Source organism: Buceros rhinoceros, unplaced genomic scaffold (assembly GCF_000710305.1).
Source record: "Buceros rhinoceros silvestris isolate BGI_N320 unplaced genomic scaffold, ASM71030v1 scaffold24045, whole genome shotgun sequence".
NCBI classification, from domain to species: domain Eukaryota; kingdom Metazoa; phylum Chordata; class Aves; order Bucerotiformes; family Bucerotidae; genus Buceros; species Buceros rhinoceros.
This window is the reverse complement of record NW_010413720.1, coordinates 429-13023: the sequence shown is the minus strand read 5'-3', so window position 1 is coordinate 13023 and position 12595 is coordinate 429. Positions and strand designations below refer to the sequence as shown.

At 52.3% G+C, this 12595-nt stretch overlaps 1 protein-coding gene across 1 annotated transcript; it reads right to left on the bottom strand.

Moving 5' to 3' along the window:
* Positions 1-704: 704 nt before the first annotated feature.
* Positions 705-11113, bottom strand: CARD10 (caspase recruitment domain family, member 10; the record flags this gene model as incomplete). The annotated part of the gene is made up of 17 exons (XM_010136868.1): positions 705-863; positions 1346-1445; positions 1793-1862; positions 2155-2395; positions 2750-2873; positions 3686-3866; positions 4340-4460; positions 5144-5184; positions 5430-5545; positions 6302-6448; positions 6548-6742; positions 6897-7022; positions 7164-7319; positions 7673-7855; positions 9743-10068; positions 10389-10526; positions 10892-11113. Coding segments are annotated over 17 exons (2646 nt in total), but the record flags the coding sequence as incomplete, so codon positions are not given.
* Positions 11114-12595: the final 1482 nt, after the last annotated feature.

Sequence of the window (12595 nt, the reverse complement as noted above, 5' to 3'; positions counted from 1 at the left end):
TCCAACCAGATGGTTCTATGATTTCTCCCTATGGGAGAAAACCCCTTTCCCCAGCAGCTTCTGCAGCAGTGTGTAGGCCTCACACTGCTGGCAGAAGGAACGGGACAACAGCACTAAGACTGGATGCTCTCATTCCTGGGGAAGAAGAGCTGATATGAAGCCAGCCTGCAAATCCCACCTCAACCATGGGCTTCATCTCTGGGAATAGCCACCCAGAGCAGCAAGATAATGCCACTGCCACCCATTCAAGGGAAGAGAGACGATGCCCATGCCCCAGGAGACCAGAAGGGAAGTCTAGCTTCCTCGTGGGCCAAAGGATTAGGACATGATTAAAAATATGAGGGAACATCTTACAGACACTTAGCCCCACAAGGTGACCTATCAACAGATATTGTCAGGAAAGACTGAGAGATCCCCATATTCGGCTGCTGAAGAGACACCTCATGTGCTTTCCAAGAGTCCCATGAGACGACATCTCATACATCCAAGACTAAGAGCACCTATTCTTTGATTTGGTCTGAACAAGGTCTCTACAGAAGTGAGCTCCTTGAGCAATGTCTTAGCTTCCCATTACATGGCTAAGAAGTGGCAGGAGGTAAAAGGGGAAAGCAGCCCTCAGAAGTAAGAGACTCACATACTTTGTATCACTCAACCACAGGGTCCTAAAACAGCCCTGGACATGTCAACCACTCAGTACTGCCTACCTGCTGGGCACACGTGGAAGTCCAGGCGAGAGGTGGGCAAGTCCAGCAGGTTCCTGATGAGCCGTGGCGCAATGCAGTTAGGCGACAGCACCACAGGACGGGGTGTCTTGACCACCACAGGGCGCACCAGGCTATAAGGCTTCAGGTTCATGTCTGTGTCTGGAAGACACGAATGAAGAAAAAAACAAAGGTGGGAACATGGGAGGCTAGCCTGTCACCAGCTCACAGACCATCTGATTCTTCCTGTTGCATCCCCTCATCCTGACTCATGGAGACACCTACTAACCAGTCCCAGGAGAAATCCTACCCTGGTTACAACTCTCACTCACAGGCAGATACCCTGGCTGTATCCCTCCCCTGCCCATTTCCTGGGACTCTCTTGAGTTACATATCAATTCATTCTCCTCAAAAAGTTAGATGACCTGAAGAACCACAGAAGCAATGGAAAGACCCAGAAAACCAGAGAAAAGGAATAGGGACTTTAAATATGCACAGGCTTCCCAAAATCCCATAAGAAGAGTTAGAAGAGGGATCCTGGGCAGAGAGACTGAGGCATCCCAGATGCCAATGTCCCTTCAGTGCCTAGAGGAGATGACTGGATCTCCAAGGGTGATAGGGCAGGCACAGGGGTAAAAGCTCACCTGAGCAGGGGTCTAGCCATAGCTGCTGAGGGGGCTGTTCTGGGCTCCTCTGTGGTTTGGATTTCACCAGGCGCAGTTGGTCCAAGGCCCGTTTCTTTAGCTGAGGAGAAAGTGAGGGCAATAAGGCTGAGAGCATAGAGCATTTCACACACACACAGAGCTGGCTGCAGAACACCCACTGGCAAAGGGGATGGAGCACTTGTACAAAAAAGCATGGGATCAGGTCTGCCACCCATTGTGTTCAGTCTGGGAAGTGGGGAGGGGTAAGGAAAGCAGTCACAGAGCAGTAACACTCCCTGGGCTATAAGCCCCTGCTCTGCTTGCTAACCCAGCTGCCACCTCTATGTGAGTTGGTTTACCAACAGTGGGGCAGATGGCATGCCAAAATAGTGGGGTGGCCATAGGCGCACACACACACGGCTTTCATCACTGGCTTCTTTGGCTTACATTATTTCTGTGGCCCCTCTGCTGCCCAGGCATCTGGCCCTTCTCCTGGATCTTCAAAAGCTGGTGAGCCCTGAAAAGACAGAGAGCCTGCACTCAAGCAACTCTAGAGCCCCAAGGGACCGTAGCTTGCTATGATCCTCTTCATAGACCTGTTGAAGTGTAGGCATATCAAAAACCTCACTCAACTTCCCAGTATCTCATGGGCACCCAACACTACCACACTGGTCCCCCATACAAGGCTTGGGCAGCCCACACTACCAAGAGGCCAGTCTACACCCCTCAGGACTCCTAGGGGATGTTCACCACAGATAAATGCAGCAAGTATCCTAGGTGACCCCTGCCTTCGTCCTCTCCCTGGTTACCTGCTGTAGTTGGGCACTGTCCCTTTGTCCAGGTCTCGCATGGTCAAGGGATCGACACGGGAGCAGTACCACTCCAGCCGCCCTTTGTGCATGGTGTCTGTGACATGGAGAATCTCCCGACGCTTGACACACAGTGCGTAAGGGTCTGATGGCTCCAGAAGCGACAAGTTGGTGCGTACGTAGAATGAGTCTCCAGAAAACTTCTTCCCTTCTTCCAGGGCTTCCCGCAGAGGCTGGTAGCCTAGAGCAGGAGATATCGGTCACCACAGGCAGGGACTAAGGAAACAACTGTCACCGATAAAAGACCCAAGTCCCCAGCACAGCTGTGATGCTACGGATTGGGGTGGGGGTTGCAGAGGAGGCAAACAGACAGAAGGTCTGTACCTCCATCCTGTAACTCAGAGGATGCACAAGTCACACCAGAGAGGGAAAGCTACCAGAGCTACTGCCAGCCCCTGTTGTCAGACATGGTGGCCTAGGACCAAACAGGAGAGGAGAAAGAATAATTGAGATTTACCTCCAGGGCTGGGTGGAGGGTCCAGAATGGGAAGCAGAGAGCTCAGGCTCAAAGAAGACCCAGCTGCTAGGGCCTTACCTTCCAGGTCCAGATGAAATACAAGACTAGAGGGCTCATCCCAATGCAGCAGGCTCAGGTAGGCGACCTCCCGTGTGCAGTTCTCCAGGGAAAGCACTTGTTCCTTCAGTGATGGTACCTTCAGCTAGCAAGGACCCGACATCGTTAGACCTAAGGGCTGAAAAGCAGGCTTCCCTCCAGCTCCCTCACCCATCAGGCTTACACAAGAAACGTTACAGAGGGAGGCAGGCCCAGGGAAAGCTCTGCCTGAGGACAAGGCATCCTCGGTTCTGCCTCTGGTTCCCTCCTCTGCCTCTGAAATGCCTGCTGCCAGCCACCACCCAGTCCAGTTGCTGGGCTGTTGTGAGAGCAAATGTGTGTGCATGACTGCGTGTGGGAGCGGTGGCGGAAGAGCTGGTTTATTTTCAGTTACAGGTCGGATATTTGTTCAAGTAGCGTAGCTGTATTTCAGGTGGTGTCATTCTTGCCAAAACAAACACCCTTCCCTCCCTCTAGGAGCTTTCTTCAGAGCAAGTATTCTCTGTAGCTCAGGAGGGTCACAAAGGCCTGAGAAATCTTGCTCCAGAATTTATCATTTTGCAACAGGCACGTGCGGGACACAGGATTCAGTTTGCTCTGAAATACTACAAGGTGACAGACAACTCCAGGGACATACAGGCATATTGCCATCTTTGCTGTGTGACTCCTTTCTGTTTCTCCCCTCCCACAGCTGAAGGAAGTGTTTCAGAAGGTCTCAGCATTTTTACATGCCTTGAGACCTGGATGGGCATTTATGCTGCGTAAAGCTCTAGGCAGGGAGCAGATCTGGGAAACAAGAGATATAGAAGTGGACTTCAAGCTGGGTAGAGGTCAGCTTGCACTGCAGATCATTCCACACTCCTTGCATTGTCCCAGGCGCCTTACAAACCCACAAAGTGAGCCCATTCCAAGACTCACCTCAATAAGCCGGCACCCTTCCCTGAGTCCTGCATCCTCGACCCGTGAGCCTGGCTTGACCCACTGGACATAAATTCCTGTCCTGTTGCCTCCAAGGATGGAGATGTCTGCTCCGAGGCTCTTCTTCAGGGGTGAGGGGTTGCTGGGGTGGCTCATGCTAGTGAGCTGTACCACCAGTGACCTGGCAAGAAGAAATGCCAAGTCCAGCAACCAAAGTTCACTGCATTTTCTAAGTCCCCCATGCCTTAAGGTGTTTATTGAACTGAGCACTGCGGTACAGAGCTCGTGATTCACAGCCATCACCAGTGCACACACACACAGAGCTTACAAACACCTACAGCCCCTTCCATCCCACCAGCCCCAACACCGAGGCCAATCTAGGCTCCCAGTCCTGTCCCTATCTAGACAGGTGTGTGTCCAGCCCAGAGCAACGTCCCCATCCCTGCCATAACAAACGGGACAGCACAAAAACCTGGAGTCCTGCTAATAAGCAAGGACTATAAGATTTTCATTCTTCTCTTCTCCCATTAGTGAGAAAGAGCCCACAAGAGAGAAGGCAGAAAGGAGGTGTCTCCCAAGTGTGTTCCGTCGGCACCATGAAAAGTCCCCTCAAGCAGACAGCTCAGAGTGCCTAGCTCAGAGAGCAGCAGTCACCTCCTAGTGACCTCCTCACGGCTGGGAAGTGTGGATAAGCAGATCTCCGACTTCACCCTGGTGTAGGTGCTGCTGGAAGAAGAGGAGAAGGCCCCAAGCGAGGCACTAGCAAAACCACTGCCTAGGAAAGAGAGCAAGAGGGAGAGAGGGGGCACATCACTGCTCCGAGCGCTGCAGGGAGCTCACACTCTCAGGGTGGTCTGTCACTCTCTCCTGAGCATTTTCTGGTGTCTGATTGGGAAAATAAGGCTGCAGAGAGGCTTTGAATGGTTACCCTCTCAGAAAGGGTTTCCCATGTCTCCTGAGAACAAACAAAGCTTCACTCCCTTCATCAGCATTTCAGTCAGAAGGCGGCAGCAGCCAGGGCCACTTCAATTTACCCAGAGATCAGGCACCAGCACCCACTAGAGGAACTTCCAGCACCGGGACCTCCATTCCAGGATATTTATAACCCATACCGAGGTAGAAGCAGATGTAGGAAATATCCAGCAACACCTCAGGGCAAAAGCATTGCTTTATTCTCTTACCTACTCCCCCAACTCCACATCAGGTTCTCCATCAACACAGCTCTCCATGCATTAAACAGAGCTGATACGAGTAACTACCTGCTTTACAGCGGAAAAGCCAGCTTTTCCGGCCACTGTGCCTATGTGGGGGTCAAAAGCACCCTGCCACAGTTGCAGAGCCCTTGCACTGAGCTGCACAAACCAAAGGCATGAGGGAGGGTCAGTTATTCAACCTCCTTTCCTTCAGCCACCACCACTTTCTAGCAAAGCCCTCTGGGGAAAGCCCACACCCTGGTACCTGTTGCATCTTCAATGCTGCTGAAGGAGCCACAGGACAAGCTACAAAGGAGACACAAAGGGCAGCTGTGAGGCAGCAGATTTTCCAAAGCCTGTTTGAATCCCGTTCTCAATCCCATCTCTACAGACTTCCTCCATCCCCAGAAGCACCCCACCTCCAGCCAGCACGCAACTCCCAGGCAACCTTCCCACACTCAGCCCTACTCCAGGTTCTCTCCTCCCCTGCCCTGCTCTCCCTGGCCCCAAGCTCCACAGAGACACAGACTCAATCAGGCCCCGGAAATCACCTTTTGTAGGGCATGCACCTCTCTTCCCGCTGCCGACGGAGGATGGAACCGATGCATGGGGGAAAGGGGAAGGTGGAAAGGCGGTTGATATCCTTCTCACTGTCAGGAGTCACCTCCTTGGACAGAGCAAAAAAGAAACACCTGCTAACACCAGCACCACCTCTCCCTTCCCTTCGGGCCAGGTTACAAACAGTTCCTTGGGTACCACATGACTTTCAGAGACCATCTAAATCCCTCCAAGCACCCAGGGGCACCTTGTTTTCCCAAGACAAGAGCATGGGTGGAAACACATGACTCTGCATTCCCATCTTTTTGCAATGCACAAGCTACAGGAGCAGCAGAAGATCAAGGGAATATCCAGCCTTGTCCTTATACTTCATTTTCAGCCACTGCACACCCAGAGGTGTGAGTAACCTGTGGGACTGCCCATTTTAGGGCATTCTAGGCCTCAAGGAGTAAAAGGAAAGACCTGACTCCCTTAAAAACAACATGATGATGCTATAGGTTTCAAAAGAGCTAGGATTTCTCTCCCAGCATGTGTAGATTAAGCAGCTTTTGGGGGAGGATATCATGTTACATGAGGCTGCTGTTTTCTAGGGTGTCGTATGGGATGAAGAGAGTATCGCTTTCCCCTCTTCCCTAAACAGCTTTGTGCTGCACACTTCAGTGCAGTGTTGGACAGTTTGTCAGTCTGAGAGAACAAAGCTTTGCGCCTGGGATCTGCTCCCACCTTACACAATGTCCCATGCCCAGTCTTCCACCAAGTCACAGCCCCACGATGAACCTGCTCCAATGCCTCTGTGCCCTTCCTGAGCAGTGCGGTTGCCCTCTGCCCTCAGTTGACGGTCAGCCTCTCATGGTCAAGTGCTCACCATACTCTGAATGGCCGAATCCCCTGGGAATGGGATAACGGAAACCCCCAGCGCATCCACAACTCCAGTCGTAAAGCTGGTAGGGTTGTCTATGAGGCTCCAGGTGCTGCTGAGGTTGGAGCAGAGGGAGTAGGAAGAGCTACACATCTAGAAGAGAAGAGACTCCATCATCCCACTGCATCTCCCCAGAATTCAGTCCTGACACCTCTTCCTTCTCTGTTTCCCCTTCTTTCTAGCCACCCTCACCTTGCTCAGGCTGCGGCTGCCTTGGCACCTCTGCAGCTGTGCTTCCAGTGTGCTGTTCAGCCCTTCTGTCTGGCTCAGCTTGCTTAGGAGCTCATCTCGCTCTTCCTCCAGGGCCCGCACACGTTTGCGGTACTGATCCTTCTCAATCAGGCTCTGGGAGTATTGTAGCTGCACCCCATCACGGCTTTGGATTGCCTACAAGCAGCCAGGCTAAGAATGAGAGAAGGCAGAGAACTCCACCTCCCACCCTGGCATGAATGGAGAAGATGAACTGGGGAAGGACGGAGTATCCAGAGCAGAGACAAAAGCCCTGGTCCTGCTGGGAGGACCAGGGGAAAAAGCAATTTACCTGGTCCCGCTCCTTTTCGATCTCCTCCAGCTGCAGTAGCACCGTGTTCATACGGTGCTTGTAGAGATCACAGTCCTTCTGCAGCGTCCGGTATTTCAGCTGCAGATCTTCCACCTCCTGGAGGTACTGGCAACAGCAAGCAGTGAGCATTAGTCCTCTTGGAAGTGACTGCAGTGGCTTCCCAGCCCCCTCCTTCCCTTCACTTCCAGGCCTTGCTTGGTGTGTGGGAACAGGGGCAGAGATGGGGGGGGGTGGTGGATGCTCTACCTTATCCCTAAGTTCTTCGGCCCACTGCAGCTCGTTCTGCAGGGAGTTGAGTTTCTGGCAGAGATCCTGCCGGTCATCTTGGGCTTCCTTCCAGTCATGTTCCAGGATGTCCAGCAGGATTTTCTCAGAGCCTGGAACTGAGCCCTCACAGGGCATCTAGGAGGTGAGAGGGTACCATCACTGCACCACAAGCACCAAGGGAGCACCAGGCCAGGGCAGTGACAGGCAGACTGGCAAGACTGCCATCATCACTCCTGCATTAATCTACTGGCTCTCCAAGGAACAAAGTCACACTTGTGAGCACATCTATGAGTCGCAGAGCTGGAAAAAAGAACTCATCACTAACCATAACCAGAAGTAATGGCAGCCACCTCAGCCAAGCGATATGCTCAGAGAAAGGAACAGGCCAGCATGGGACAACAATCTCTGCCATCTTTCCAGTGCCCATATTACCAGCACGTGCCCCAGGAAAGGAGGTGACCTAGATCCTAACCTGTCCCATCAGGTACCTGTAACATGGCCTGCAGCTCCTGCAGTGATGCTGTGAGCCGCTGGTTCTCAGCCCACAGTTCAGACACAGCATCGGTGTGCCCCCGCTCCTCCGGCTCTCGCTGGGGTGGCGCAGAAGCCTGTTTCCGCAGCAAGCTGCACTCCTCCTCTAGGCTGGTCACCTTGCATTTCAGCTGGTCCACCTGCAACCCGGAGAAGAAACACAGTCTGACACACGTATCTCTGCACCTCTGCCTTAGCAGGAGAGTGAAGCAGAGAGGACACGGGCAGAAAAAAGAGGCCTGGAGACCGGAAAGCAAGGGCTGGGCAATCACAAGGTTGGGCCAAGGATAGCACAGCTGTGCACGAAAGCTTTTCCCTGCAGGGCAGGAGGAAGATGCACTTGCCTAAGTGCATTCACTCTCAGGATCCTCTTTTGATGCAACACCTTTCTTACTACCTTGGGGCATCCCCAGTGCAGCTGGCCTTGATAGCGGGTGGACCAGGGATCTCTGGTGAGCTGACAGGGCCAGCAGCTGTGAGTCTCTCAAAGGCTGTCCAACAACTAGAACAGCTGAGAAACAAATTCGCAGCAGAAAAACCTACTCGAGGTTATTCAGTGCGGGGTGGCCAACTCTAGCCGGAGAAGCATTTGAGGCTCAAGCTGCTGAAGGCTGTAGGTACCACATCATCACCCCCTGGCCTGCTCTCAGATTCCTCCAGCAACATGTCACTTAAGACAGGAGAATTCTGTTACTTCTAGGAGTAAGGGAGGTCCTCACAGACCTGTAACAACTAATAAAGTCAAGCAGAGTGAAGTTGATCAGAGAACCAGTTTCACATCGAGGTAAAGCTCTGAGAGCAAATGGGGCAAGGGAAACCTATCAAAGCCACTGAGCACTAAGCAGCACTGCCAAAATTGCTAAGGAGCGACTCGGGAACTGGATTACTTCTGCAAATCTGCTTGAAAGACCTAGAATGACTTTTGGGGACCCATCACTGCTGGACCCTGGAGTCAGGAGGGGAAGGAAGGTTGGGACCTGGTGGCCCACCCTCCTTCCAGGGGGATTTCTTCACCCCACAGTCACCTCCAAGCAATTCGCCTCCCTAGCCAGAGGAGGCCCAGAGGAGCTGGCATTGGCTGGAATACTGGATAAAAGATAGGGGAGGATGCCAGCACAGGAAGAACAGAATGAGGAATGAAAGGTTAACTGTGAAGCTCTGTGAGAGGTCCAGGCACAGACTGGTAGGGGGAATGCCAGGAGGCAGCAGAGCACTGAGGAAACTGGGTTATTAATAGGTTCAAGGTAGGGCTGTCCATGCCCAGGCAGGAAATGGGCACATGTTTGCTGGAGGTGAGATCTTGGCAGCTGGAGTGCATTGTCATGAATTCCTTCAGGTATGTGGGGCATGAGTCTCCCAAACGTCACAAAAGAGATGAGGAGGCAGCAGGGAGTGGTGAGGGGGAATGGCATCTGGGCCAAAACACTCCTGTGAGCAGTGCCAGGCAACACGCACACACACACGCACAGAGTGCCCTGTGTGTGAGTGGCTGCACAGCTACCATCCCCACCAGAAGGAGAAGAATCCAAGCCCCTTCCCAGGGAAGGAGTAAATATAAACACGCAGCTTGACAGAATCAGCTGCCTCTGGTGTGTCTGTGCTGCCCAGAAGCAGCAGAGCAGGCAGCACAGGACAGTGAGTACATGCAGAAGCAGACAGAGCATCTCATGGTACCAACAGCCAGGCTGAGAGCCAAGAGATGCCAGGGAAGGCATCACCCTGACAGCTACTCTGAGGAGCTAGTCCTGGCTTCTCTAGGTGATGTATCTCCAGCTGTTGCAGAAGCTGGTGATGTGTCTCTAGCTGCCCAGCTGGAGCGAGCCTCCTCTACCATGCCCATGACTTGGCCACCCTGCAGGGCACATTCCCCCTCAAGAGCAGGGGCACAGCCCCCAACAAACATCCCACCTGACATCAGCTCCTTCATGCTCACAGGCCACCACACATGGACATCCATGCATGTCCCTCTGGGCCATCAGACCTTAACTGCCTCCCACTGCCAACCATCGTGCTCCACAGGGCCATACCACCAGCTGCAGGTCCCTGCTCCGCAGCACAGCCATGTTCTTCTCCTCGCAGAGCTGTGCGTAGCGCATGGCCATCATGTAGTTCTCATCCTTCAGCCTCAGCAGCTCCATACTGTTGGAGTCCCACTCCTCTCTCAGCCGCTGGCAACGCTCCTGCACCTTCAGAAGCTCCTGCAATTGCTGCTCCATCCGGGCCTGCTCTTGCTCCAATGCCTGGTTTTTCACCTGGAGCTGGTGTTCCTTCAGCAGGTGCTCTTTCCGTTGAGCTCTCACCTTCTTCACCTCCATCATCAGGAACTGAGTTAGTCCCTCAGGACCTTCCTCATCTGAGAGGAGACAAAGGAGAATCAGGTCCCTGCTGCTGAGACTGGGGTAACCCCCAAAAATTCAACCCAATGCTCTTTTTCCATCAAGAGGTATCAAGCTTTCCTGTGGTTTTGCAGCCCTTCTTGTCTCAGGCTTACAGTACCACGGTCCATCACGAACATACATATGGCCCCCTCCCCGCCAGATCCAGAGCACAGGGTTGTCAGGGTTCCTCGCACACAAGTAGCATGAACCAGGACTTTATACATGCACATGCACAGATTTCTGTCTCTTTTGATCCAAGCAGCACCTGAAGGGAGGACAGAGCACCAGCCCCTACCCAGGATCATCGAGCAGCGCTGGGCTGGTTCCCTTCCTGTTAGTCGTGTGTAGTGTTCTGGGTAGTAAAATTCCAAGGATTCCAGGAAGGCTTCGTAGCCTCGCTTCCCACGGCGCCGGAGAATGTCCATCAGGTAACCTGGAAGAAGGGAAAAAGAGCTAGGATTAATCCCCTACAAACCAGAGAGAAAACAGCATAGACAGGCTTCATGATATGAATTAGCACCTCCTCCAGTTCTGCTTCCATCCACAAGAACGGGAATGGCTGGAGGAGGGAAGGGGGTGGGAGCAATGCTGTCTGTGCACACTGAGGGGGAGGTCCACGGAGAATGAGAGGGAGGTCTGGCTGAAAAGCACCTCTGAGAACTACACTGAAGTAGCACTACAATGGAAAGGACCAGGAGGACACATCACCACATTCTGGGTAGCATCCACTACACGTCAAAAACAGGTTGATACTCACAAGCCAGGCCCATCTAAGTGCAAGATTGTGCTTTCTCCCACCTGTCTGGTTGCTTTTGCAAGGGAACCGGCATGAATTCAGCACCTCCTCCTCATCCTGTTCATCTATCACACGGCACTGGCGCAGGTATGGGGTGAGCTTTGCAGGGTTCAGGGTGCGGGTCAGCTGGTGCCGTGCATTCTCAATCTTCTCCCAGGCGGTGTCTTCCGCCTCCTCCTCCTGCTCTGAGAGGCTGCAGGCTTGGAGAGGCGCATTCTCCAGGGCTGGGAGAATAAAAGGAAAGAGAAGGCCTGAGGAATAGTGGAGGAGCACAAAGTAAAAGGCATGAGTAGGCATGAGAGAACATGAGTGGAGGTATGATCCTCCAAATTATTTGGTAGTCTTACAAACTGGTCCAGTAGGACCTTGAGTGTCCACCCAGGGCGTTAAACATGCAGAAGGCAGAGGTGCATACAGGAGTTAGGAGCATATAGAGTAGGAGGTCAAGGAAAGATGTCATCTTCATTCCTGAAGCACTCTTACATCTCCATGACCATCATACAATTTCCCTTTTTCCCCATCCCTGAGAGTGGAAACTCTCAGGACCAAGAGTTTTCACAGCCTGAGACATGTTTTCTTATACTGGGGTTGTAGAGGAGGGCTTCCCTGGGAATTCATTTGTCCTGTGTATGTCCCAGGTGCCAGTGACCAAACTGAAGTTCTCAAGGGCACTCTCCCATGGAGCACCTTGGCTACAGGTACTGGAGCCAAAGAGGAATCACAGAAGTGTATCTATCTTCCACACATCCATGTGGAGCCCTGAAAATACGTAGCAACAAAGCAATCGCTCTGGCAACCAAATAAAGCAAGAGAGACTCCTTGAAGTCAATGGACTAAAAATCCTCACAACGGTGGTGAACCTACTCCCTTAGTCCTACAAACTGTGGTGGAGCAGATATGTGCAAGGAGCTCTCTTCCCAGCTGTGCATCGGCTCAACCAGCATTATCTATTTTCACTTGAGAAATAAAATCTGCTTCACAGGCCAGCACAAATCCTTCTAGCTGACAAGACAAAGCACAGTGAAGACATTCTGAGACCCAGAAGCCAACTGTCCTCCCCCAATGTGCACCATTTTCTGCCACTCTGGTGCTGGCATCAAGTCCAGCTTTCCTACTCCTGTCACACAAACATCCCCAAGGGCTGCTTAGAGATTTACATTTCATGAAGGCAGAGGGAAGGAAATCTTGCACTCTTTCTTTCTTTTCTTCGGGTTTTGGGTTTGTTTGGGTTTTTTCTTTCTTGTGGTGAGAATGCTATCATGCAATTTCAGCCAGCCAACCAGCACAGCAAGGAGAATGGCTGAGAGCTGTTCTCCAAGTAGAAATATTGGAAGCTGGGGGTCTGCTGGACAGACGATTACAGAAAAAGAGAGTTGTTGAATCCACAAAAGATACTCAAGTGTCTGGTTTCCAGCACCAAGGGGCTTAGAAGCCTAAATACTGATACAGATCTGGATTGTCCTAGGTTGAATAAAGAGACTAAGGAAAACTATGTTTCTTGCAGAAACTGATGTCTCTCATTTGGGACAGGCTCTTTGCCCACAAAGACACAAGGATGCAGAAGAAGGACACGACAGAAATCAGCGGTGTTTTGAACTCCTCTCCTCAGCAGCAGATCTATGCCTTGAAATCCTTGAAAAAAGATTTCTCCAAGAAACTCAAGCCGGCAGTGCAAGCAGAGAGAGAGGGGGCGGAGGGGTCTGGAG